The 23,040-nt window shown below is 47.9% G+C and overlaps 1 protein-coding gene across 4 annotated transcripts in view; it reads right to left on the reverse strand.

Moving 5' to 3' along the window:
- Window positions 1-260: 260 nt before the first annotated feature.
- Window positions 261-23,040, reverse strand: part of ZNF608 (zinc finger protein 608) — a 115,965-nt gene continuing 93,185 nt past the window's right edge. For 3 of the 4 annotated variants that reach the window (XM_004761342.3, XM_013060835.2, XM_013060834.2), the window contains 7 exons: window positions 11,607-11,694; window positions 8,621-11,081; window positions 6,528-6,945; window positions 5,726-5,898; window positions 4,218-4,371; window positions 1,839-1,920; window positions 261-1,259 (listed from right to left, as the gene is read on the reverse strand). In XM_004761342.3, the coding sequence (XP_004761399.1) occupies window positions 1,253-1,259; window positions 1,839-1,920; window positions 4,218-4,371; window positions 5,726-5,898; window positions 6,528-6,945; window positions 8,621-11,081; window positions 11,607-11,694 (3,383 nt within the window). In that variant the 3' untranslated portion in view covers window positions 261-1,252. Of the gene's footprint in view, window positions 1,260-1,834; window positions 1,921-4,217; window positions 4,372-5,725; window positions 5,899-6,527; window positions 6,946-8,620; window positions 11,082-11,606; window positions 11,695-23,040 lie in introns of those variants that run through there. The other variant, XM_004761341.3, reaches the window with a different exon arrangement.

Consider the following 23,040-nt stretch of genomic DNA (forward strand, 5'->3'; position numbering starts at 1 on the left):
TACCTTTACAGCATCATTCCCTATCAGAGAAACTCATATGTACCAATTTGTACTGATGCGATGCTCCGAGTAAATTTGCACACGTCCACGGAATTAAATACACCACTGGGTGTTACACCGGCGTCTCACACGAGAAAACTCAGTATGCGTGTACTTTCTCTTTCAAAGTGAACGTTCGTAATATTAAGCAACCTTTCTTTGGAAACGAGAATCACTCCCAGCCATCGAGAAATAACACGAGACAGACAAGAGGCCGTTATAAAAAAAAAAAAAAACTTTTTAATTCTGATTGCCAAATTATTTAAGGCAGGTATAAAAAAGAAAGCATTCAATATACATTTTACATAAAATAAACTAGATTACAGCATAAAACAAGTAACCAGGCAATGGCGTTAAAGTCTCTCTCTTCTAAAACTGGATAATTGTAAACATTAAAAAAAAAAAAAAAAGGGGGACTGCAAGACTATTCAAGTAATAGAACAATCACAGATGTCTCTGGTACGCAGGCTATTGGGTTATTTGCCATTCAAGATTATCAAAAAAATGACATCTCATTATTCACAGATGCTCATTATTTCCCCATTTTAATCTTTACATTATATACAACACAGTTTTTGTGGTACTGGCAACCCCATGCCTTTCCATAAGTCTTTTTTTTTTTTTTTTCCCCACAACACACAAGTACAAACAGTGACTACAGGAGCATTTCACACTGATGTGTCTTTAACGGGAGCCACCGAATAGACATCTAAATTGTACCCAAGCGTCACCATCACAGCCAGCCTTTCTGAGGGTCTCACGGGGTATCGAGGAAGGATATGCAAGGTTCGGGCACACGGATACGGAACGTCCTTTATTTACAAGTGGAAAGGAAAAGAAAGTAAGCAGCCTTCTGCGGCCAACACTTTTCAACATGACAGATACACTTTTTTTATTTCTTTTTACTGAGTGGTTTGCGACTTGGCAGCAGACCCTGTGTGTGCGAGCCTGGTTACTGATACAAAAAAGTAAAGAATATATATATATATATATATGTATATATACATATATGTATACGTATATATATATAAAACAGAAGTTTAATTACAGCAACATTTGTTACTCTGTGATAAAATCTGTAATTTACAAAAATGAAATGACTGGTTTTTGCCTGCCATTAAAGGCATTTCAAATTAACACCATGGAACTGATGTTTGTATAAAACGCTCTCCCATGTGATCCAGTCACATGACAACGTACGTTTCCAATCTTGTTATTCTCTGCAAGAGAAAAGAAGACCTTAGCACGAGGTTCTTGCGACAGGTGACACCGAAAATACAACAACCCCACGACTGACAGACTTATTTATCTCAATTCTACTCTGTTCACAGGATTCCCTTCTACAGAGAGGGAATGAACAGGAGGGTAAGGATACACACCACGGAAGAAGAAATTATTTTCCTTTCTCAAACAATGGGAGGGGTAATTCAAAGTACCGAAGAACAAACATGACCTTTAGCATTATGAAAGTAAGTATCTCCCTTCATGACTTTGTTTTTTACACAGGCTAAAACAAAGGGAGTCATGGCCAATTATTCTAACAAAGCTGTGTGAGAGACTCTCAACTGTTAAAAAAAAAATCCATCTGTCGATTGCTAACCCATGTTACAGCTAAAGAAAGGAGTGTCCTGGAAGGTAAGCTCACAGGGGAAGCAACAGGGATGTAAAAACACATTACAATAATATAAAACACCGAGGAGCCAAGTTTTGGATCTAAAAAGCCTGTACTATATCCACCCCCCCACCCCCATTATGCTGTCTCTACTAGAAGGTGGATTTGAAATGCACCAGATATTTACCTTCTTTGTGCAGGAAACATTCCTGATGCAGATGCCTGGGCGGCCACCTGCTGAGAGGCAACGAGAGCAGCGGAGGTCAAGCCTGATGGGGAAAAAATGCAGGTTTTCTGTGACATTCGGAAAGGTAAGAGCAGGTACAGGTGCCCAGGTGAAATACTACAGCCATCGGACCTTTCCTAAACATACACGACACGTTTCACGCAGCAAGGACGAGCCCAAGCCGCGTGGTCTAACCAAGTCTACCATTTATCCAAGAGTCCAGTTTTTTAATAGCTATTCCAAGACATTCCATCTCCCGGACTCTGCACGGAGCTAGGTGGTTTGTGCGCATTCCTGAACGGGGGGACGCTCAGCAGAATTAATAGGCAGCGGGTCACAACACGAAGCAAAAGTCACGGTGAACAACAGCAGCAACACGCGAAGTGCTTCGAACATGATACTTTCATAGTAACTTGGGCCACACTTGAACATTTCCCCAGCAAAGGAACATAAGGCACCCCGCCAGGAATTAGTCAGGAATTCACACGGAATCAGCGAATCAAACTTAGAAACAGCCTGCACTTCTACTCCGCAAGAAGAGAGACAGGGGTGGCGAGAGCGGCATAGCCCCAGGTGGCATAAAGTTGCCTAGCGGGAAGCGATTTTTCATTCTACAGCAAAAACAAAAAACAAAAAAACAAACCCCAGAAAAATAAGAAAACAGAAGTGCCAACCTGGGGAAGAGTACTCTCCCTCTGTGTCCTTTCTTTCTTTTTTTTTTTTTCTTTTTTTTTAAATTTTATTTACTTATTTGACAGATGGAGAGCACAAGTAGGCAGAGAAGCAGGCAGAGAGAGGACAGAGCAGGCTCCCTACTGAGCAGAGAGCCCGATGTGGGGCTCGATCCCAGGACCCTGAGATCATGACCTGGGCTGAAGGCAAAGGCTTAACCCACTGAGCCACCCAGGCGCCCCCCTTCTGTTTTTTCTTAACACCACTAGCTGACAGCAAGCAACATGAGATGAATAAACAAACAGAAACGAGTCTTGGCGCCTGCAGAGCACTTCCCACTTCGGGAGATAACATCACACATGTTCTCTTGTGTTCACACAGTCAAAGAAGGGGTGATGTGGTACATGTTAGGGGCTAAAAGTGTCTCCCCACACTCAAATTCCTAGGTGGGCGCCCTCACCCCCAGAGTAACTATCTTAGGATAGGACCTAAACAATTAAGGTTAAATGAGGTCATAAGGATGGCACTGTAATCCATCAAGATCCGTGTCCTTATAGACAAGAACTCAGAGCTCTCAGCATGCACTGTCTCTGTCACTGAGAAGAGGTCATACAGGTACACAGCAAGATGGCAGCTTGCTTCAAGCCAGACACAGAGCACTCACCACCGAGCAACCGTGCTCGAACCCTGATCTCAGACCCCCCGCCTCCAGAACTATGGGAAGTTATGCCTGCTGTTGAAAGCCATGGAGGCTGCGACATTTCATCTTGGCCATCTGAGCTGAGACAGCAAGAACCTGGCCAGTGGATCTGTGGGCAGCAATGGGGCCTGGCACCCCTGCCCCCCGGGAGGTCACAGAGCTGAGACAAACGGCACAAGCTCAGCTAATAACACCGCAAATCAAAGTCTCTCTCTCGTCGATGCTATGGCTTCTTCAAAATGTTTCTCCATCTTGAAAGTCACAGCCATAAATGGCTACAAACAGTCCCTGCATTAGAGGTGATTGAAAGTGGTCAACTGGGGGTGCCTGGGTGGCTCAGTGGGTTAAGCCTCTGCCTTCGGCTCAGGTCATGATCTCAGGGTCCTAGGATCGAGTCCCACATCGGGCTCTCTGCTCAGTGGGGAGCCTGCTTCCCCCCACCCCCACCTACTTGTGAACGCCGTCAAAATAAATAAATAAAATTTAAAAAAAAAAAGAAAGAAAGAAAGTGTTAAACTGGATCGTGTTGCTCCTATTACTTCGGTGAGGCAGGAAAGCTAAGGGAAAGATCTGAAGAAATCACTGCAATGTCACCAAAGCCTCTCGCCATCCCTTCCTTTTCTCCCCAGCAATTTCCCTCAAGGAGCTATCAGATCTTCTGATTGTTATATTCAGGTGCCCCAGACCGTGGCCGCCACCCTCGGTCCATCAGATAACAGCAAGCCTCTGATACCATCAACCAGCAACAATTATTAAGTGGGAGCCATCTCCTATCTCAGCAGAACACAAAAGATGGGGCCAATCACCTCTGCTGTGTCACTAGGAAATAAGAATTAAGAAACTTACTTACTCCCTGGAGTTAATGTGAACCCAAAGCTCAATATATTTACTTTGTGATATGACAGATACTTTGGGCAACAGTTTTCCCGAGCAGAATAACCCACGCGCTTAACGACGGAGCTGCTGACCTTGGAAAGGGTCATATTGACCGGGGATTAGTGGGTAACCCATGCCAACGTGGGTGTGGTGGTGCGTGTGCAAGTGCCGCTGGCCGAAGGGGGAGTGGCGGTCCCTCTCCCTCTCTGCCTCCCGCTCCCGCTCTGCGGTCGCCTTTTCCACGGGCTGCAACAGAAAAGAGAGATGGGCTCCTCTTAAGATTCTGAAAAGGAGTGCTAAAACCACCTCTGTCCCTTGAGCAGTATTTGTCAATGATTAAAAACAAATGCAGACATACTTAACATTCCTGATCAACGGGAAGACAATTTCAAAGGGAAGACAATTTCAAAGGGTGTGCATGAGTTTCAGCGGGCATTAGGCCAACACTTTTAAAGAAATGCTCCCACCTAAGAGTAAACCAAAGGGATCAAGGTTTTCCTAAATGCTGGAAGTAAGAGGATTTTTTTTATGCCTGCTCATAACCTCAAGATTACAATCTACCCAATTTCTTCCCAGAAACAACTTTTGTACTTTGATCAAGGGGCGAAAGAAGTAGTTGTGGAGATTTACGTCAAGTTTTCTAATTATCCTTGTATTTTGTTTACACTGGGTAGGGAGAATATATCTGGTAACTTTAAACTTTAAACATGCCCATCTCTAGTTTAGTCCATTGAAAATACGCATCTCAACACTGTATGTCAGTATTGAGCACAGGCAATCGTTGCCCTATGCCTCTGGAAGCATTCCAGAATCCACCCATTTCTGAAGGCGCGGAGAGAAGCTCTCAGTTCTCCCAAATCATGATGAAGGACTCTCTCCTACACATTTCCACTTGCCAGAACTGAGCCCACATAAAGTTCTTTGTTCTCACTGGGAAAAAAAAAAATCTTTGCAGTAGAAGGAGGACCCACAGAAAGAGACTCAGAAATCATCTTTTCTCACTTCCAGAGTCTCTGGTGGACACATCCACATCATAGATCCTACATTTTATCCCCAACTTCTCTTTTCTAGGCAAGAACTGCCATGGTCTTTGTCTCTCTTCACGACAGCCTCTAGAACGAACAGATGCCCTTTTTCTTGGGGTGTGGAGAGGGGGTAGCAAGGGGGGAGCCATCTTTCACAAAGACACCTACTCTCAAGGCTTTGGGATGTTACAGGGACAGGACCAGGGGTCCAAGCCAAAACACAGCACATGCAGCCACCAGCATCGGATCAGGCATCCAAAATACTTTGCCCCCAAAGTTGGCTCCTACGAACGTCCACCTTCCCCTCACAGGCACCCTCCTGGTAGTTGAAGTAGTGCATTCTGCCACAGAAAAGCCCACCAGCACCACACACGCTCACTCTGGCCACTTTTCCCCCCTGTGCGAAAGCAGCTGACGTTTGAACATTCAATGCTTTATGTGTGAAGATAAAACAGCATCTTGAAATCATGGCTGGGCTCGAAAGCCATTTATATTTCAAGACCGTTTCCTAGCTTGTCCCCTTCTTCCACCCCAAAAGCACAGTACTTTTAAAGTGACAACAAAAGACGGCTTACAGCGGGAGACTTGCTGCGGTACTGGTTGGCGTGCTGCTGGAGCAAGTCCAGGGCTTTCGATTCCGTCGATGTTTTCGTGTTGATGCTAGGGCTGCTACTGACTTTCTCTGCCTCTTCTCTCCCTGACATCTTCCCATAAACGGGATAATGAAATCCCGGAGAGAGATAGGCCCCTGCAGATACACAACAAATGCCACATCAAGTTACAGGCTCCATCTTAAAAAAAAAAAAAAAAAAAAGGAAGGAAAAAACGTCATCTGGGTTACATGAATTTGGGATAAGAGTCAGAGAGCTTAAAATAGGGGTTGACATTAAGCACGGGCTACATCATCGTTAAACCGTGCGAAAGCCCTCCGATTTTCTTCTCCCAGTTAATTCATCCTGATGAACGGAGGTTATAAGCAGAATGGAGCTTATAGCCGTTTCATACATTTATGTGTCCGCTTAAGTGAAAGGAACAGTAACTATCATGATTATGACAGTAAGTGCTTAGAATATTTCCACAGGCAATAAAGTATGTGTCGGTCTAACAGCTCGAGCAGACCATCAGAGTCAATGCAAACGAGCGCTCAGGACGCCTGATATTTGATCTTAAAAACAAACAAGCAAACCAACCAAAAAAACCAACCCCCGCCCCCCCCAAACCCTCATATTAAGTTTCACCTTGGGGACTTGACGCAGCCTAAAAGTCAGCAAAACAAAGGTTACTGGCAAAGCGTCTCATTTATCCTGAGTTTTTTAAACCGCTAAAATTTGCACGTAGCCTGTTCCCTCCAAGAGAGTGAGAACCCACGACACGTACCAGGGTAACTGTGCATTAGGACGGGAGAGACAGCCCGGTATGCAGGGTGGCTGGGGTCATACATCTGTGGGTAAGGATAAGCATGCAAGTACTGTATGTACGACTGATGCTGACTTATGGGCGAGGACACCGCCACTCGCGCTCCCCGAGAGTCCTTCCAGTTCACAGGCGTTTTTCCATCATCGCTTTTCAGCTTGCTCTCCTCCAGGGACTGAGAATCAGGACGCTTGGCCTCTTTGGGCTCCTCTTTAATGCTCGTTAGTGATACGGGAAGGCTGGGCACACCCCCGTCCTTGGTGGGGGTCTTCCTGGGGCTATCCTCTTTCAATTTCTTGTCCCTATCAAGCTCTTCTGACTTTTGCTGATCCAGGTATTTGGGCTGGTATACGTAATGATGCCATGTCCTTGAATCTGGATCCTGATTTAAAAGAAAAAAAAAAAAAAGAAAAGAAAAAGAAGAGGGAAAAAAAATTTTTTAATCTCAATTTTGGAAGCAAAACCCATTAATCACCATGATAGCATTATTACTCTTACTTCTAATACTAAGTGAACACGTGTCTGCCCTTGCCCTGCACAAGAGCTTCAAGCCTCCCTCTCTGACGAAGTCATGACGTCTAAGATAGGCATCATTATTCATCTCTTTCACACAAGACAAATTCAGAGATTTTCAAGCTCCAGGAACACTGGGGTCACACTGCTGCCCAGGGTGGAGCTGGACCACAAACTTAGGTCTGCGGGAATCCAGAGCTGGGCCCTTTGTGGGATCCTTCGACATTTAAAACAGCACGCTCAGACATCATTTAATCGAAAACTCATTTTCCCTTTACTATCTCATGCAGGCAAAAAAAATTAAAAAAAAACTCCCAACTCGGGCTAGTTCGTAGTAAATTTAAGTCATCTTCACATCAATTAACATCATTTAGTGGGGGAAACTCTTGGTTTCCTAACATATTTTCTTCACCTATAGCAGCTGAGGCTTAGTATACAGGCTCCCATCTCCTGTGCAGATATCTTACTCAAAACACAAAACTTCAAATTAATAGTATGCATTACAGTTTTTCTATTAGAAAACAAAGGCACCTCTAAACCCCTTCAAAACCGTATGGCTCTAATGTAGCCTTGTGAAGCCAGAACCTGGTTCAGGCCTCCAGAAGTGGGGAAGGGAGGACTGCAAAAGGCCTCTGTGACTTCCATCCCATTCAGGACAAAAACCCACTGGGAATTTAGGTCCCCAAAGAACAATCGGCCTTGGGCCTCAGTCTCAACTTCTAGAGTGAGTGAGCGAGCATGAAGACAGGGTTCTGTTGGTCTGATTCCCCAGGGACAAGAAGTGTGGGAGTGGAGAGGGGGACAGGACACTGGGAAACCCCAGAGTTAACTCTCAGAGGTCCACAGTGAGGATGCGCATGCCATGACAGAAAGTGTCGGCATGTGTGTGATTTCGTGGTGGCTGGTTTTCAGGTGCCTACCTGTGGAACCTCAGACTGGCTGACTAGGGGTTCCCAGGAGAACTGCGGGAGGCCCACACACCCAGATACTCCCCATCCCTTCATCTCACAGGCTATGGACATTGAGCCCTGAGCCCCGCTTTGGGACAGGCATCTCGGACACCATGTGAAAGACATCTGGGCCCCAAGTGTTATGAAAGAGACGAGTGGGAAATGTGGATTGAAGGGGCCCAGGCTTAATATTCCTTGAAGGTGCCAGGAGAAATTTGGAAATATGACAGAGAACACTGTAGAGACCAGACTCAGGATCTCAGCGGCCATGTGGTAGTACTCCCTCACTCTGGACTCAGTAAGAAATCAGGGGACCTTGCACAGTGAGTGAACAGCAAGGAACACCAGTCTGCAAAGCGCTGGTCTGAAGTTCCTTTCACTACACAACACAAGGCAATTGTGGGCAACGCAACGCTTGCAAGGTAGGCAGTAACTCCCGAGAGAACCTTTTCAAGTATTTTTCAGGAGGAGAGGGACCAACCCTAATGAACCCTTGGCTTATTTCCTTTGAAGACGTCTAACCAGATCAAGCCCAGACACGTCCAAGTCTCAGACTCGCTCTCTCCCTGTGGGGGCCACGCTCCACAATCTTACTTGTTTAAATCTCGAGGTTGGGTCTACACCTGTCTGCTTCATAGAGTCCATGACAGATTTCATTTCTACAGCCTCCTTAATAAGCTGGTGGTTTTCCATCTGCTTAGCTTTGAAGCTGTCGGCCTGAAGGTGCTGCTGGTGACCGGGGAGAAGCTGTGATTTACCTGTCTCCTCAGTTTTATTAGGCACTGGCGGCCCTAGTTTAGAATGGGTTTTGTTAGGCTCCGGGGTAGAGGGAGCTTTTGAGATTGTGGCAGACGGCAGGATTTTCTGTTTACTGTCCTCCTTGCCCAGCTCTTTCAAGGGGAGCTCATTTTTCCTGTCGCAATCTCCTCGGCCAGCTTGGGCCATTTTCTGCTCTGCCAGCCTCTGATCCTCATAGTACTTCTCGTACTGCTGCCTGTAGGCAGGGCTGGTGGCCATCAGGGACTTCTGGTCCATATAGAGCCCATAGGCATACTGGCCATAGTAAAGGGACTGCGCTAGGGCTGGGTGTCTCTGTGTGATCACCGACTGGTGCTGGGGCTGTAAGGGTGCTGAGGTATGGTCCATCTTCTTGGCGTCAAGCTGCTCTGCCTTGTCTTTCTTTTCTGCGTCCTCCTCGGACTCCTTCTTGATCTTCATGGCCTGCGCGCTCCCGCCGTTCCCAACGGCTGGGGCTCCAACCTGCCCGGGGTGCATGTAACTTGGAGAATAGTAAGGGTCATAGCCATGGTAGTAGGGAGAATGGGACTCTTTCATCTGAGATGATTGTGCTGTAGCCGAAGGATGCCCTTTGACCACACCCTCCTTACTGGAAATGATGTCTGATGGGGAACTGGCCTTGGACCGCATGCCCTCCGACCGGCTGTCGGAACCACCGTCGTCCGCAGCATCAGAAATGTCCGAATAGGCAGGGCTGCTGGTCTTGGCCGCCGACGTCTCTGCGCCGTTTTGGGTGAGCACGTGCAGTGGGGCCATGGGAGCCTGGCCGTTCACCAAAGTGCTGCATTCCATCCTCGAGGCACTGCCTATGGACGGGCTGGGGGCGTTGTCCGTGAAAGTGTAAACCTTATCCGCCTCTGCTTTGATGCTGGCCATCCGGCTCTCCTGAGACTCCGACAGTCCGTTGGCCAGCCCTTCACTCTTGCTGAGGTGGTCCTTTAAAAAATGCCCAGATAAATCTTTCCCCGCCCCTTTGGCGTCCTCGAGTTTGCCCAGCTTGGCATCCAGCTTGGGGCTCCCCGACTCCTTCCCTTCTTTGTCCTTAAGCTTCCGCTTCTCCTTCTTCTTTTTGTCTTTGAGGGACACGAGAGCTGGGTTCACGGTGATGGGCTCCCCCATAATCGTGGGCTTTGGCTGAATGGGTTTCAACGGAGGGCTCTTTGGTGTGGCCTGCACGACAGTCGTGGTGAGGGAGGGCAGTCCGGGGATGGTCCCCGTGGTGGTGCTCGTAAAGGCTGCAGTGGGTATGGCGATGAGCTGTGGGGGCGCGGGCGCGGGCGCAGGGGCAGGGGCGATGGGCCGGGCAGTTTTAAGTTTGGAGAGATTTTTGTCCATTTTGCAGTTGTTGGCTTTCTTGCCCTTTTCCTTGTCTCCCGCAGTCTTCTTATCGATCAAGCCTTCCGCTTCCAGTTTGGGCATCTCCGCGGCCAAGCTGCCATCTGCCGCCGAGCAACTGTCCAGGGCGGCCGTCATGTTGGAGATCACCGGGAGGTTGTTCAGCTCACTGTGAAGGCCCTTCTTTTTGCCAGAGTTCTTGCCCGCTTTAGAGCCAATGACAGAACCCGGACCGTTGCTCATCAGCTCTCTCTTTCCCTTGGGGGTGCCAGGGGGGTGCCCGGAGCCCGGTGAGGCGGGTGCCTTCACCTGCTCGTAAGCCGAGAGGCTCGCGCTGGGCTCACTGCACTCGAGCGCCACGTGACTCAAGGCCTCCTCGCAGTCCGAGATCTTGTCCTCGCTGTCGGGCTCGAACTCCAGCTTGTTCTCCGGGTCTAAGTGTGCGTGAGCCTGGTGGTACCTCAGGCCGTTAATGTGCTTGTACTTTTTGTTGCAGTTAGGGTGGGGGCAGTCGATTAACACCGGAGACGAGCAGCCTTGGTCCAAAAAAGTAGTCTCTGGTTTCCCTTGAGGAGTGGTTGGAGTGCTTCTGGAATTCGTGCGGACACGCTTCCCGGGCTTGTTGTCCTCAGAGCTGGAATTCAGGTCCAGCTCCATTGGGGGCTTGTTTTTCCTTTTGTTGGTGGAGGAGGGGCTGGCTTTGATGTCCTCCGCGGCGCAATTTGGGGGTGTCCTTCGCCCGCTGGCATTGAGGCTGCCTCGTCTCCCCTTCCCATTGGCGCCCCCTCTGTTCTTGTTCTGCAACCCTCTGGACTCCGTGAAGCTGGCCTCCGAGCCCGGAGCCGCTGCGGCAGACCTGGCTCTCTTCCCTCGGCCCCGGCCCCCTCTCATCTCCAGGTCGCTGGTCGGGGACTCACAGAACCTAGGGAAGCAAGCAACAGAGGTCAAAATGAGCACTCCCAGAAGAGCCAGGTGAAAACACGAGGCACACAATGCAGGCAAGAGCAGCCAACAGCCCCCCAGCCCGAGGGCTGGGCCCAGAGAAGCAAAACACACCCTAGCCTTCCGCTGAGAATTTCACTCCCTGCAAAAGAACCAGCTAGGGAGGATGTATGTTCTTTAGAACACCAAAGAAAAACGACTGGGATATCTAGCTTCAAATCCAGTTCCAATTCCCATTTTAAGTAGAGAAGGAAACAAAGGAGAGAGGGAGCAGGGGGGCAGGGAGGAGAGTTCTCCGTGACTGAAAAGAAATCCCGCATCTGCATTTCACCGTGTGCAATCCTGAACTGCTCCCTTCTCTTTTGCCTGGTTTCAATTACGGGCAGACTTGTATGCATTATTAATCTATCTCTCGGGTTTCTTTGCAAAGAGAGGGTGGGGGAAGGTGAGGGGAAGAGGAAGGAGGAGAGAAAACAGAGCCTGAAATAAAAGGCCCCGTGCATACCTGGGAGGGGCCCAGTCGTGCTTGGTGCAGTCCAGCAGGGTCCCTACGTAAGTTTTGTTCCTCCACGTGACATTGACCACTAGAACACCTGCAGGAACGGGCAATGAAGGAGGACCACGGTTAGCATGGATTCCTCTATTTCCAGATGATGATGATGATGGTGGTGATGAGATGATTTTACCAGCAAAGTTCTATTCTCATCCGCTTTCAAAAGCTGTGGTTTGCATTCTTCCTCTTTCTGGTTTCAGTGACCTCAAGTGGAAACCCACAGGAAACTGTGTGTGTGTGTGTGCATGTTTGTGTGTACGTGCGTGCGTATGTTTGTGTGTGTGTGTGTGTGTGTGTGTGATCATGCCCATGCGGTACAAAAGGGTAATACTGTGTGTGAGAGTGTAATCAAGATACTGCTGACAGAAGGAAATGGTTTTTGCCATGTCCTGCTGTAAAACACCAACACTCACCTCTTAATTTTTCTATTATTACACATAATTGCTTTCGTTTGGCAAGCGGCCAACAAAAACTAAGCACCAGTTACCAGTGCTTAAACCAGAAGGTGACTGAAAGGCATCGGCTTTGTTTCCAATTCAACAGTATAGAATCGTGGTGATTTTGTATTTAGAAAAAGATTATAGGGGTGCACAAAAATAGGTGTTGAGGGGGAGAGCAGGGGGGGCCACAGAGTCCAGAGAGCAGACAATCTGCTATGATTTCTCTCTTTCCTACTCCTCCCTTCTCTGGCTCTGTGAGACAAGCATCAGCCAGGGTATGGTATCTGTTTCACTGTTCGGTCTTGTTTCATATTAAGGACTCCGAAAATAGCCCTCTTAAGAAAATAAATGTGCACAATAGGTTTGCTCTTGGGGTTATCTTTAGAATCAACTTTAGAAAGCATTTGCCACAGAGGATTAGAAGAAAAATCTCAAAACCAACACACTTGTTTCCTGCAAGCCATTCTGCTTTTCCCAACTGCTTTGCAGGCAGACAATTTAATTTAGCACTGCATCTGTGAATTACTAAACTTAAGTGCACTTAGTATACCAAATGTCACAGGAAAACAAAATAGAACATCCTCTTTATTTCTCTAGAGGACAAGCGCCGTATATATTTTTTTAATCACTCGTTAAAAACGTACAATAAAAGGGCCTAATCTTGAGACATACCTAAAATACTAGGGTAAATAAATGAAACGCTTAAGTGAGGCTTTGTTGTGTTTTCTGTACCTACAATCCATTCTATCTTGGAAGCACCAAGGGACAGTCCTCAAGGTCTGCTTCTAGTTGGTTTGCTCCCTCGCTCACTGCCATTTTGAATTGTATAGAAAGCCTGTATTGCACTCCTTTACAGTACGGGACAACTCACAAGGTAAGACTAATTTCCTTGGGAACATTTTCACAGCAGGTAAAAATATTTGAATGGTTGGAACTCAGTAGTGGGGAAGGAAGGATTTCTTTCAAAAGTCTCCGAAAGAGATTTAAAAAATGCTTTCCCATATGGTCTCTGTTGCTATTAGGTGACAGCTGAATTTACTCACTGTAGCGATGGGGGGAGGTGGGAGGGGGACAGGAATGAAGCAAAGCAAGCATTTCCTCAAATCACGGTTGATTCCATTCTAATTCCCTGGGGAAATTTTTTTTTTTTAAACCACTGAATATAAAAATTCATACTGAGATGAGAATCAATGGTAATTAGGCATTTGGTCAAAATTTGCACAAGACAGAACAATTGGAGGAAAGGATTCTTTATGAGCACATCCCTCCAGGAAAAGGGAGGGCGGTGGGAGGGGAGGCGAAGGGGAAGACGGAGCTGGTTTTCTCATCATGTGCTCTCTGGGGCCCTGTGTGTGGTGTCAAAGACCTTTGCAGCTGCTTAAAATTCTTTAGCATGTCAGCTATATTTACAGTGCAGGAATATATCTGTATTGCCAGAAGGTTACCGCATTTTAGCTTTAGACGCACTAGGCTGAATCACTGCGTTCCAGAGTCCCTGATGTAGCACAAATGTATAATTAAAATTGCTTGAAAGGAAACATGAAAGAAACAACAAACCCTCCATTCTTGCAGTAATAAAATTAAAAACAGGAAAAGTCTGCACAGACACTTAACATTTGTCTGCAGTGAAAGGCTTTTGTTATTGCTTTTCCCCTAAGGGGTTCGCGTTTCCAGCAAACGCGGGCCGCGGATTGGCCGGCGCCTGCTGGGAACGCGCGCGTCTGATTGGCTGGACCGAGGGTGGCCGCCCCGGAGCCGCGAGGCGGCGGCCGGGGATAAAGGCGCTGGGCGGAGGGCAGGGGTCGCGGCGGTGGCGCTCGGGGCGCGGGGCGAGCACGCGCGCCCGCGGCCCCCGGGACCCGGTCGGCGGTTCCCCAGCCGGGACCCGGGGGGCACCGTGGGGACCCCGAAGCGGCAGCCGAGGGGCCACCGTGGCCAGCTGCCGCCGAGGCTGAGCCCACACTGCGGCTTGCACAGCGTGAAACCATTCCCACGGCCGGAGGAGGCTGTTTCTAGAAGCCACACCGGCACACCTCGTGGGGAAGCACTAGCGAGACTGCTAGGACCGTCCTTATTACCGGCCGGCCCTGGGGGTGGGGGATCCCGGTCAAGCCCATTCTCCGCTTCAATAGGGCCTCCATGCGCCAGCCTGATTTTCCTGGAAGCCCTCGGTATCTGAAACGCTCAAAAACAGATGCTCTGCTCTCGGGGAGACTTTGAAGAGTCTCCATCAATCGGGGCTAATGAAATACGTGTGCCTGTGTCTGTTTTTCTTTCTGCCACAGAGGAGGTCTCTCTGCCTAGCATTCACGTGCGAGGGTACACACGCACATGTTGACATGGCCAAACTGGAAAGAAGGCTTAAGGACTGCTTCTCGTATAAACTACAAAGTGTCCTGTTGCTTTGTAAGAAAGTCTGCGTGTAGACAACCCCCCCCACCTCCATTGTGAGGGGACAAGTGGGAAGGTGGTGTTTCAGCTCTCAGACGTGCAAATGGTTTGTCGGTTTCTTGCTGAAGTCTCCAACAGCTTGCGTACTTGGTAACCCGTGGGCATGTAAAGTGGGACTCTTCTTTCGAAATAACCAAAATGAAAATTAGTCTTTTTCAAGTTCTACTTCGAATTTCATAAATCTGGGCACAGCTGTATTTCTCATTTATCTTACATACACTGGAAATAAATATACATGTAGGCCAAACAGAGCTGATATTTCTTTTAATGCACATGTACTCTTCCAAATGCCTTGCCTGTGACCCAGGTGCTGGGGACACACTACAACCAGCCTCTTTCATCTTCACATTCTCCAGTATCCTTTGAGGTTTACTGTCCTCCTCTCCTACCCAGGACAATGGTCTTTGTCCAAGTTCTAATAATGCCTGCCCCTTAATGTTTTATATCTGAGAAAGATCTGAAGCTCACGGCCAATGAAGTATGAATACAGCTAAAGACAGCAATGGATAGTTTGAGTGTGCTCACCGCACAGGGTTTTCATATTTTTTTAATGCTTTGTCTTGGATACTGATACAGAATCCAAGCTATGGCCCCATAAAGTATGTACTATCTACAGGACACTTAGAAGAACGTGCTCCGCCCTCTATAACCTAAGCCCGTGACCTCTGCAAGTCCAAAGAGCCCTGACGTCTCCTAAGAATTCCAGTCACAGGGTTCTAACTCTAATGTGCTCTTGTCAATACTTAGCAGTGAAGTGCTCCCAGAGAGATGATCAAGCCCGCAGACATCTCCAGGGTATACATTAGGTACTTATTTGGTGCTATGGAATCAGCCACGGTCTAGCCAGACCTCCATCCAAACTCTGTTCTGCAAGAGCTTACAAACTTACCATAAAACCAACACAGGCACACCCTGTCACCCAGAAAGGGAAGGAGAGCTTAGGGGTGACCTATACCTAGACAACAGTTCCCTTAACCCATCACATTAAACTAGACCCTGGATAAGATGTTCCTAGGACTTACCCTGCCTACAGTCCCTGCTCATAGGGTTGTCTTAGGCTACTAGGCTCCTAAAACAGTGATCCTAACTCTGGCCTCCTTGGATGGTTGCAACAAAGGGCGCCTAAGCTGAGGCAGCCAAACAGGGACTTATTTTGGGAAACGGAATCTGTCACAAGGAAAGGTGATAACATAAGTAGAAATCTCAAGGTCACAAGGTACTAGAGGCTGAGAGGTCGACAGTGGGCCAGACCTATACAAGAGCTAGGATATGAAGCCAATGGGCACAAGGCCCTCAGTACCAGTGTGTACGTGTCCCTTCTTCCTCCTCTTCATCAGTGACAAGAGCTCACCAAGCACCCAGGACTGCCCCATTATTCTCCAGTCATCTTGTTAAAAAGTCGTTCCTGGTTCTCAATTTAAATCTGTCTTTGACTCCCTTGCTCCCAGAGGGACATTCTGATAACCAGCAGGGAAAGTCTACCCACTGTCCCGTGGACAGCCGTTCATCCAGGCAAGGACAACAACCACTGCAACATTTTCACCTCCAGCTCACTTTTTTCACCTCCAGCTCACTTCTCCCCCCCCCCCTCCAGCCTAATGGAGTTTCTTCTGCAAGCACCATTTATATCACAGTTTTAATCCCTCTAAGACGTTCTAGTCCAAATCTCCAAGGAAAGCTCCTAATGAATCAGCACCAAAGAGGGACAAAGTCCAATGTTCCCTCTTCTCTGAATGTTCTCCACTCCCACGCTGACAGTGCATGCCACGGAAACACAGCCGCCCCCTCCCGAGACACCCACAGCACTTCCCTTCACAGCCCTCTGACCAACGGATGCTCCCCAGAATCCAGGCTTACCTCTGAGTCCCCAGCTAGACCCTTCTTAGCCTCCCACCCAGGTCAATGCGCAGGTGTGTGGCTCATTCAGGTCTGTGACAGCCAAGTGAGAGACTGGACGTGCGCCACTTACAGGCCTGGCCCACACTATCCCCGGTGCATGTCCTTTTCACTTCTTCCTCTTTCTGGCTGGCTGGCATGGAGACAGCAGTGACCTTGAAGGCCACCGGCGGATGGCAGGGTCTCCTTCATCTGGGACCCCTGAATGACCAGGGAAAGGCAACAAAGGAATCCCAAACTCACTCCATCAGGGAAGCAGCAGATCAATTCCTCCCATGTTTGAACACTGCGGAGACGGTCTTAACCTAATACCCTGTCCCTCCCATGCTGCTAGTCCTTAGAGACAGAGGATGCCTCGCCCTCAACCAGAAGACAGAGGAGCAGCGCCTACACCTGCCCCACCGGTGATCACAGGGCCTGGCGCGCACACAGAGCCAGCGCACTCGACCCCTGGGAACTCTGACACGGTGACAGAAGGGAATCTAGATCTGAAGCCTTCTTCTCACCATTCTTTTTCAATAAGCATAATCTCCCAGAGTGCAGAGATGACAGAAATTCTCTGTGGAGAGACTATACTCCAAAGATGTGATAAATATGGTGTATGAATTACTGCTTCTCCTATTCGTGAAGATGTTTCCTCAAGAACTGGGCAATTGCCTGATTTCCCAGCGGATCTAACTCTGTTTGTATTACAGTTTAAAGAGTGTTCCAGAGTCTTTAAAGTGCCTCGTCTCTGGGACAGAAGTCTCTGCCAAGCGTTGCAAATGCTGAATTTGGAATCATGTCGGTCTTTTTTTTTTTTTTTTCCCTTTCTTTTTTGGACTCCTATTCAGACTACCACATCTGGATGGACTTGGCGTGCACTCAAGCAGAAAACAGAAACCTCACTCTAATAACACCAAAATGTAACCCTGTTGTGCCACAACCCCCCCTTTTTTTTTTGAAGTTTACACATTTCTTTCCTTTTATATATTTTTTCTAGTGGAATCATTTGTGACAATAAAAGGCCACAATATGCTGGTTTCATGCACCCAGGATGAAGTTCATACATTTAGAGTATCCTATTACTCTACATTTTTATACAATATGACCATTGTACAAGGTATGATTTATCATCACTCCTTCCTACTCCAACTCCCTCCCCTCCCACACCTTACTGTTGTGGTTTTGCTGTAACCAAGGCTAGGACTTGCTTAAAAAGGTTGAGCTTTGCATAGTACAATTATTCGATTTTCCTGGCTTTATAGCATCTAACCTTCGGAGAGATCTTTCTTCAAAGGACAAAGTTGGGTTTCTAACTCTTTGGGGCAAATGTTTCACTGACAACGAAGGCTGCCAATGAAATCCCCCACAGTCAGAATGCAGAGGGACTTGCCTATTTCCCTATGCCAACTATCTCTGGAGCACGAGGATAAGAAACGTGTCATCACATGACCAGAAAATGCAGTATTTTTTTTTTTTTTTTTTTTAAAGAGCTCTACTGCTGAGCTGAATATTTGAAGAGTCACTTTAACCACATCCTGTAATCAAACCATCTGGAACACAGTGCTGCGATTAGTCACCCTGAACATTGGGCTTTATCTGAACAAATAGCGTACGGCAATGGAGCTTGGGAGATAGGGCAGCACTAACAAAGGGGAGTGTAATGAAACACTTTATGCCCTAGTGTGCCACCACCCCACTCATAAACCCCAGACATGCTCTGCTCTGGTGTTAATGTACTACTTTATGAAAGCACAGTGAGCTTAAAGATTAAAGGACTGACGGGCTAAAAATTGCTGGTTTGGATAGATGTTCCCTGTTGGCGGCTGGACGATGTTGGCACCGCTCTATCTACGTTAATTATAAGCTCTCAGACGACAATTCAGCATTTCTTTTAGGGTTCGCTGTTATTTTCAGGGCATTGGGAACAAGGTTCATTTATGGGAGGATCGTTAATGATTCTTGATTGGCCAGAAGTTCATCTGAACATCGAGATACTGCTTTTTGGTTCCTCCAAACCCTACCCATCAATCTCAAGGGAAAAAAAAAAAAATCCACAAGAAATCCAAGCAAATGGACTAAGCCAACACCAGAGAGCAAAAGGCAATGGCAGAATGATGTTCTAATCTCCATTTTAAAAGACGGTATTCTTCCTGGACTGAGCTTATCTCTTTCAAAAGTACATTTGATCACTGGGATACCATCTATGGAAATCTTATTTAAAAAAAAAAACAAAAACCTGAAAGGCTTTCTCCCCACCCCCAACTACCTTGAATAAGCTCTAAGGGAGGGGGGGACCATAGCTAAAGAGACCTTGTTTCCCCATGGGCCTTACGGTTTAATACACAAAAGAACACACAGCTACTTCCATCACTGTCACCTCCCCCGCAGCCTTTGTTCTGAGGCCTGATGAGCTGTATTGATTTGGGAAAATCATTGAGCTTCTTGGAAAACTAGACTCTCGCTTATTCACTGCCATCTATTTCTTTCCCATGAAGACAGGTGGCCAATACGCAGTTGACTGGTCAGCTAAAAGAGGCTCTTGCTGCTTTTCTTCTCTTCGCTTCCCTAGTAACATTACCCTTTCCCACTTCTAGAAAACACAATGGCCTGTTAAAAAGTCTTGTGGGGAAGAAGAGGGAGCAGAAATCAGGCTTTTGTAAGGCACCTCCGGGAACACTCAGCTGCTGTCCTGGACATCTGTATGGGAGCCTGCTTGGCGTCTCTGGCTGGTGACAGGATTTTCACCGACCAAGCGTTACCCTAGTGGAAGCGTTCGTGAAAACTTCGATAGCCTAAGACACAACTTTCAAAAATCAGATCCAAACAGATCACTAGAACTTAATGTTAATTTCAGAAAGAGATGCTTTCCTTTAAAAAAAAAAAATCAGTACATAAGTTTCAGTAAGTTTCATCATTATAAGACATCCTAAGTGTGTCATTACGGATATTTCAGGGAACAAAGAGCATAGCGGGGGAAAAAAAAATCATGGGGAGATCTTGACAAAGCAACTTTAAACATGACGAGAACAAAAACCACTTGATTTTAAGTAAGGCAGACATATGCACGCTAAAGAAACATTATCCTTGATGGCTCAAGGCTACTCGTGAAACAAAGAGATAATGTAACCACCCATACCACAATACTGCTTAGGGGTCAGGAGGCCCCCCAACCTGGGGATAGACAAGAAGACAAGTTTCAGGGAATGCAGAGCAGGGGGAACCAACCCCCAAGCTTGCTCCGACAGGGCAGCAAGTGACAGGCAGGGAGGCTGCATGCCTCCCCAAGGGGAGGCTCTCCATCCTGTGCTCTATCAAGGCTCAGCCATCACACAGGAAAATGAACTGATACGCTCAAGGAAAAGATAAAAGATGAAGGTGGGGAGCATAGAAAGGGGAGAAAGGGAGGGGGACCACAACACAAAGTCTTCTGAGACATTTGGAAGAATTTCAATGCACAGAGTGACCCTGTGCACATACAGAGTCTATGCATGTAGGTACACACTCATATGAAGAGGTTTCATTTCTGGTCTTTGATCAAACTGTCCAGTAAGTAATGCCTTGAGGCTGGCTGACACAGACATATGCTAACAAACCACACTGATTTCTGGTGCAAAGTTCCAAGCCCGAATTTTTTCCTGCTCCTCTGCATTCATAGCTCTGTAAGTGGTTGAGTATCGATGAATGATTTCTAGTTCCTCAAACCCTCTCTTTTGTAATAAAGATTTTTTTTTTTTAATTTATTTGACAGAGATCACAAGTAGGCAGAGAGGCAGGCAGAGAGACAGAAGGAAGCAGGCTCCCCACGGAGCAGAGAGCCCCATGTGGGGCTCGATCCCAGACCCTGGGATCATGACCTGAGCTGAAGGCAGAGGCTTTAACCCACTGAGCCACCCGGGTGTCCCAAACCCTCTCTTTTTTGAAGGTACCAACTGGAATAGAAGGGTTTCTCATTCCCTCTCCTCTCTATCTTCATGGGGAGACCAGGGTTCAGTGCCAGCTATAGGAGAACAGACATCTTCCCCCCTCAGGTCTCCCAAGCTTTAATTATTAGCTCATTAGGAGATCACTTTTTTCCTTCCTTAATATAAAAGCACTCACAAGTTGGGGAAAGGTATCTAGTAAGTACTTACTGAAGCAGGCTTACTCTGAGCCACAATCACGATTTGGTTCTTACTCTGGGACCTCCCAGCATGTTCCTAACACACATCCAAGAGTTATTTTAGGAGGCAGCAGCATATAAGGGGCCCAGGCCCATAGCACATAACCAGGATCCCCACCCCCAGAACGGAAGGGACACAGCCTCAACACAACCCCACGTTCGGACCCGCCTGCCACGGAAGATGAGCAGCTGAGAGAAGGCAGGCCTTCGGTTTCCCGCACTCAGTATTACCCACGGCATCTTTTCCGCTTACAACCCCTCAGCCAGGATCTCTACGATGTCATCAGTCCAACTTCAAAAACAGGTAAAGACAACAACAGGCGCAAAAACCCCTGGCTCCAGGCCAAGGCCCCTAGAAGACAGCATTCTGAGGCCAAAGGCGGGAAGAAGGGTGTGAGATGCTATGAATTTGGAAAGCCGCTTCCGAGATACCTGCAACTCCCCCAGCTCCAGGTGCAGAGAGAAGTCTGTTTCTGGCTTCCCCTTCCTGCCAACCCAAGGGAAGTGCAGGGGAGGGAGCAACAGGCAGGGCTGCTCACCCATCACCGGGATGAATGAAATTGCAAGATGCCAGGGGACATAAAACCTACGCATGAACTAACGCCTATACTTTGGGGAAGGGGAGCAGACTCAGGAAAAAAACAAAGAGGGAGGGATCTTCCTCCTCTCCTTGCTCGCAAACCTCTTGCGCATCCATCGAGGTGAGTGATGAGCAGAGTTTCAGGTTTCAGTGCTAGTGAACTGCTCGTCAAAATACGGATAATCCCAGGACAGATTATAGGACTGCGTTTTCCAGTCATTTCTTACCCTCCCCGGGTCCTTGAGATACAGGGAGACAGTGGGAACCAATTGACAATTATGCGCACATCAAAAAGCTGCTACTGATGCGTGCATCTCACTGGGACCCAAGAGCCTGGCTTCATAGAAATTATGATGCTTTTTTCAAAGTCAGAGCGCTTATTTGCTTTCGTGCCAGCTCTGGGCCCTTTTCATCTCCAGCTCTCCCCGGCCCAGGAGAGCACACATTCCTACGGCTCTGCTGGCCACCAGCTGGGTCCCCCATAAATCATAAATCCTCTGAACAAGCCATTCTTTACAAAGACCAACAGCATTTACTGGAGATGATCACTCTGCTATTATTCCACTTGCTGAAATTTAAAATAGCAATTTACAACAGCAGCTGAAGACCGGGGAACCCTCTGTGTGTGTGTGTGTGTGTGTGTGTGTGTCCATCCCCAGCAAGACTCTGCATGTCTAGGACACGCAGAGGCACACATTTTATGTGTCACCTGAAAGTCAGCAACTCTGCCAATCTAAAAAGGAAACAAGGGAGTGCCTCTCAGAGGAACCGGAGTCAGCACCCTCAAAATTAAAGGCAATGGGGTAAATGAGGTCCTTGTCGTTGGTAAATCTCCCTGTTCTCACCGGGAGGCAGCCAAGCCCAGCGACTCCCATAGTGAGGCCACACCATGGTGGCTCGGGTTCAGAATGTAATAAGGAAAGCCGAAGGAATTAACTCCAATCAAGCTCAGCCTGCAGCCAATTTTACTCTGAAGACTGGGAGGAAGACAGAATGAGAGAGTGTTTGGTAATCCTACACAGCATCCCAAGCGCCCGAGAAGATGGTCTCGGGAGACAGACTCACCTGGCCCCCGGCACACTCTGCAGCTGGGGCTTCACCCTTAATGAAGCCTCTCTGCCCCTCAGTTTTCTCATCTATAAAACAGGGACAATACGGATGCCGGGTAAGGTATGGTTTCTATAAAGCATCAAACACAGGGGCGTGGGCATCCAAGAGTCGCTTGGCAAACGGACTCAGGCTTCCTCATCGTGAAACTCCCCTGGAACCCACATCACAGCTGGAAACAGAGGGAGACCCCAAAATACAAGGAGTTGCACACTGAGAAAATCAGCCGGCAGCTGGCCTCACTGCGCTTCTGGCAGGTAAAGCACCCTCAGACGGGGCCGCCGGGCAAATTATCCTGGATTCCCGGGGTCTGGGCTGTTGGACACACGGTAGCACGATCTCTTAAGCACATCTCACGAGCTGCAAATTCCAACAGGAGGGACTTAGCTTCTTCCTAAGCCTGGCCCCAACTGCAACCCCCAGGAAGGTCTCCTTCCTGGCATACCCACCGTGGCAAGCCCATATCCCCACCTCCTCCTCCTCACCACTCTGGACATGCAGTTCTAAATCCCTGCGGGCTCCTCTAGGGATGTGGGGTTCGGGGACCGCACATCCGGTCCGCAGGAACAGGAACTGAATGCCTGGCATCTGTCACAGCAACAAAAGGCAAAATTAAAGGTCCCCGGGACCTTGCCGAGAGGAGCCCCTGCAGCAGGGCTCTGGGGACTGCAGAGAGCATTAAAGGCAAACTCATCCTTCCAATTACCATCTGAACAGACTAGATGTCTCGAATGGTCCGAGGCCCCCCCCCTCCGCCCCCTTCCGAAG

The sequence above is a fragment of the Mustela putorius genome, unplaced genomic scaffold, assembly GCF_011764305.1.
Source record: "Mustela putorius furo isolate JIRA1106 unplaced genomic scaffold, ASM1176430v1.1 tig00001059_pilon_pilon_pilon, whole genome shotgun sequence".
NCBI lineage: Eukaryota > Metazoa > Chordata > Mammalia > Carnivora > Mustelidae > Mustela > Mustela putorius.